Source organism: Tasmannia lanceolata, unplaced genomic scaffold (genome assembly GCF_043159265.1).
Source record: "Tasmannia lanceolata isolate RefF3 unplaced genomic scaffold, GAP_Taslan_0.1 ptg000007l, whole genome shotgun sequence".
NCBI classification, from domain to species: domain Eukaryota; kingdom Viridiplantae; phylum Streptophyta; class Magnoliopsida; order Canellales; family Winteraceae; genus Tasmannia; species Tasmannia lanceolata.
Genome location: NW_027518684.1, coordinates 12,969,590 through 12,974,244, shown reverse-complemented (window position 1 = coordinate 12,974,244; position 4,655 = coordinate 12,969,590). Strand labels below are relative to the sequence as shown.

The 4,655-nt window shown below is 40.8% G+C and overlaps 1 protein-coding gene across 1 annotated transcript; it reads left to right on the top strand.

Moving 5' to 3' along the window:
* Nucleotides 1–2,148: 2,148 nt before the first annotated feature.
* LOC143880998 (uncharacterized) lies at nucleotides 2,149–2,960 on the top strand. Its single transcript, XM_077383975.1, has one exon. The coding sequence runs from the start codon at nucleotides 2,204–2,206 to the stop codon at nucleotides 2,738–2,740; it is 537 nt and encodes a 178-aa protein (XP_077240090.1). The 5' UTR covers nucleotides 2,149–2,203; the 3' UTR covers nucleotides 2,741–2,960.
* Nucleotides 2,961–4,655: the final 1,695 nt, after the last annotated feature.

The following is a 4,655-nucleotide window of genomic DNA, read 5'->3' as shown; positions in this document are numbered from 1 at the left end:
ATCTGATCACTTAAACAAGGCCAAAGTGGGGTCCGATAAGGCGATAAGTGTCTTTTAGAAATGATCGTACAAGTGACTATATTAGCATTTTACAAATAACAACATGGCACTAGTGGCCCACGAGCTTGTCTTAAGGCCCGGTTTAACTCATATTGGTGAATGAAAAGAGAGGTCCAATCCCAGCCCACCAAGAGTTGGGACCTAATGCCCAGTTGAAATACTATAGTTGGGTCCTCTAAGAATGTATAAACAAGATTAGGGAAGTGATATATTTGCCCTCTATGGGACAGCCCCCTCTGGTGTACCTATGACTACTCTTTTACACCACAAGGGGCTGTCCCAGGGAAGAAAAAGGGGTGAACTATAATTTCCCGTAAGATTAACACTTGCTAATTAAGCTCATTATAACAATAGTTTGATATGGGCACAGTAGAGGATCGCCATTCTTCGCTCTAAACATTGTCTGATAAGTGTCTTTTAGATCCAAGAAGTGATATATTTGCCCCCTTTTTCCTTGGTCAGCCCTCTCTAGTGTATTTATTACTACCCTTTTACACTACAAGTGGGTGTCCCAAGGAAGAAAAAAGGGCAAATATAACACTTCCCTTTCACCCTCTAATTCTGCCCTGGTGTCAATTCCAGCCATTCCATTTTTTTTTAACCTAACGTTGGAATCAGACTCTGGAATCATACGGGATTTGCATCTGCCCCGATTGATCACGTGCTTTACCTACGACCAATTGAACTGCAAAGAATCTTCATCGGGAAATGATATCTTCGACCCTTTCTATATCTCTTGGGACAGCCTCATCTAGTGTAAAAGAGCAGTCATAATTATAAATACACAAAAGGGGCTGCCCAAGTAAACAAAAGGGGCGAATATGTCACTCCCCTTTTCATCTCCCTCTCTCTAGCACACATACTTGAAATTTCCTAGACATGAATAAGAAAGCCCAACCGACTCAATCAAAGCCGATAATATGAATGGTCAATATTAGAGGCTGACTAGATCAACGGCCCACAGCCACCCAACCGACTCTAACACATTCACATTATTTAATAGAACCACCATTAGGTGGACCCCACCAATCTTCTTCATTCCACTTACAAAGCAAGCGGGGGGTTATTGCGTCATTTTCAAAAGAAGTACGGACGCATCTCCTCATTACTTTTCTTTCCCTAAAACGATTAAAACCTACACTCTATTATTTCCTTTATTAGGTTGTTTTATCCGTTATTACATTTCTAGTCTCTTCACCTACTCTAAGTCCCTAAGCCTATTTATAATTTATTCACACACCAAGAGAGAGTTAGACAGAGACAGATATGGAGTGTGGCCGTATGGTCCAGTATTTTTCAAAAATCATTATCTAGCCCACTTTAAAGGATGATCCAAACTGTTCATTTGTTGGGCCACAACCTCTCCGTTATGGGGTGATCCAAACCGTTCATTTGTTGGGCCACAATGTAAATAGGTTGTGCCCCAAAAATCATTCTTATAGGATGTTCCTAACCATCAGATATATAGAGCTTTCTATTATGTGCATTCTCTATATAGATCGGAAGGTTAGGATCAAGCTATGAAAATGATTTAAGGCACAACTTATTTATGGTTTGGACTAACAATGGTTTCGATCATCCTACGAAGTGGGCCCCACACTAGTTTCTCAAAAATACTAGTGATTGATGGCAGTTCATGCGTATTGTTCGGTGTCTAATATCGTTCAAGGGGAGCGGTCGAGTGCTCATCACCATATAAAATCTCCCAGTTTTCTTTTCTCATTTTTGTTCCCCCAAGAAGCCTATTTGTGAAATTTTATATGGTGGATTGCTGTGGGTGCATTGCATCCCAAGAATACAGTGGGGCTCACATTGTTTCTGTGATCCAAACCATTCATTTGGTGGGCCTTGACATAGATAGGAGATCCCAGAAATTCTTCTCCATAGGATGATCTCAACCCTCACTATTTAAACATCTACAACTCGAGCGACGGAGAAGATTTCCCGAGCACACTCTATCCCCGTAAAGGCCCAGCAAATGAATGGTTTGGATCATCCAAACAATGTGGGCCCCATTCTATTTTTATGCTGAACGCGCATGCACGATCTTGCACCTTATAATTTCTCGCCTATTTATTTACACAACACGAGGTAGTGGGAGAGAGAGAGAGAGACTCTTTTACCTTCTCTCATATCCACTCTCATGGATTCCTCTCGTCTCCCCCAAAAACACTCAGAAAACTCATTCCCTATCGGAAGAAAACCCTCTACTCGACGCACCAAATCTTTCTGTTGCTCATTTCCCTCCCATTACCCCTCTTTCCAATCTTCTTCTTCCTTTTCTTCAAACATAGAATCACCCCTAAGTCCAAACTCTCCTCTATTATTCTATGGAATCCCCTTCTCATGGGAAAAACAACCAGGAATCCCCAAAAAAACCCAATTCCCATCTCCCAACCAAAACCCTTCTATAGATCTGCTCCCTCTGCCTCCATCAAAGAAGAAAACCCACGTGACAACAACGGTCGGTATAGACCCTTTTGTTGCTGCCCTCATGGAATGCTCTAAGGACCCCTGGCTCGAACCTGCCAAGGTGTCTAGATCGACTTCAGACCGGTTCGGGTTCGTTGATCTCTACGGTTCTTGCAAGAAAACATGCTCTGTTTCTGAATCAATTGTCTATCTTCCCCGGTCCAGCCGGACTACGTCTTCCTATCCGTTCAACCGCCGGTCTGACTGAACCGCCCGGTTCGTAAATACCAATAAAATCTGTTTCTGTTGCTTCTTTTTTATTTTATGTTGTAGTAATCTACTAATCTCTCTCCCTCAAGGCTTCGACTCTATCAAGAGGGACATATTTCATATTTATCTTTTATTTCTACTATATATCTTGTATCTTTTTTTATTTATTTTTTGTACAGTTGATGGTTTCGCAAGCTATGAATTTCACGTGTTTGACTTGTCAAAAGAGTAAAAAAAAAAGGAAACTTTGAATGTGATTGAGAGAACATGTGGCTTAGAAAATTCGAAATTCCGTCTGTTTGCGAAAATGACAAACAAGCTTTTCTCACAGGCCACTCTGCACTCTGCTACTTCCCTACTCTACTCTCTTTTGTTTGTTACTTCTACCCTTTTCTATAAACTGTTTCGCTGGCTTGTAGAGTTGTAGGCTTGTAGCTACTTCGGAATTTTCAAGTATGTTGTAATTGTCTGGTTTATATTGGACTTGTAGAGAGGGAGAAATATTTTCTTTTGTTCATGTTTTAGGCCTATGATTTGGTTGATTGGCCTGCCAAATCAGGCACGCAGAGAGATTCCTAGTATATTTGGCGAGTTTTTTACATGGTGAGAGTGGTCTTGAAGTCTTTTTTTTCCAAGAGTAGAGTGGGGACTCACTTCAAAGGATGATCCAAACTGTTGAATAGGCAGTACCCCTTAGATTTGGCAGATCAGTTTGCCAAATAGGAGATGCTAATGATTTGGCTGATCGATCAGCCTGGCCTTATCGGACGCTCATAGGGATTCCTTGGATATATCAATTCGCACCCACTGTAGAATTATCATGTCAAAAAGAGGCCACATATCCTCCTTTCAAGTGGTGTGAGAATGTGCCATGTCCTTTCGTTTAGTGGGCCCAACCGTGAACACGATGTATGCTTTTAATTATTCGAGAAGTGGTAGGAAAATTCCATTTTCTTGTGTTTGATGAATTTTCTTTTCATGAGCTTTTGAGTGGAGAAGAAATGAAATCGAGTGTGGAACTTCATCATTGTGTTTTGCTTTCTTCTTTTTCTTTTTTAATTGGAGGGTCCATGAATGAATGTGACATTATTTAAAAGGGAAATGATATATTAACCTCTTTTCTTCCCCAGGCTACCCCCTTGTAGTGTAGAAAGAGCAGTCAGGAAATACATCAGAGGAGGTAGCATGTGAAGAAAAGGGGGCTGACATATCACTTTCATATTTAAAACACCCTGCAAGTTTCACTTATACCAAACCACTTGATCAGGAAAAATGGGAGACGGTCTAAATTCAAGTACTCCAAGACTGCTCCACAAATGCATATCGCTTTTTCACGTGAGAATAAATAGCCACATTCATGAATCTCGAAAATTTCACGAGTGTCCATTCAGTATGGGTATAATTATAAATCAAGGTTTTAAATTTCGGTTTCTGTACCTATTTCGGACCCTACCGAAATCCGAAATTTAAGCGAAATCTGAAATTTGGTAAAAATTAAAAAAGAATATTTAATTCTTTGGTCCGAAATTTTGAAACATTTCTTTTTTTTAAAAAAAAATTACATTTTCTCGAAATTTCCGACCGAAATTCCCGAAATTCAAAAATTTGGTAAAGTCCAAAATTCCGGATTTCGCCAAATTTCGGTTTCGGTCCGAAATTTCGGATTTCGGCCGAAATTTAAAACCATGGTATAAATAGGGGGTAAAATATTCATTTAGTGTCACTTACTACTGGGGTGGGGCTCGGCCTCCGAATCGTACGTGGGATGAGTTTTTGCCTCATACAGCTCGGGCCGAAAACCGGGGGAAGTTTAGGAGAGGGAGGGAGACCCAGCAGCTGCCGGTTGGGATGGACAGGAAACGGGGCGGAGATCGCAGGGGGGAGTATTCTCTCTCCACATTTACCTCAAATAA

Coding starts and splice junctions, on each gene's coding strand:
- LOC143880998 (XM_077383975.1), top strand. CDS start 2,204: ATGGATTCCTCTCGTCTCCCCCAAAAACACTCAGAAAACTCATTCCCT.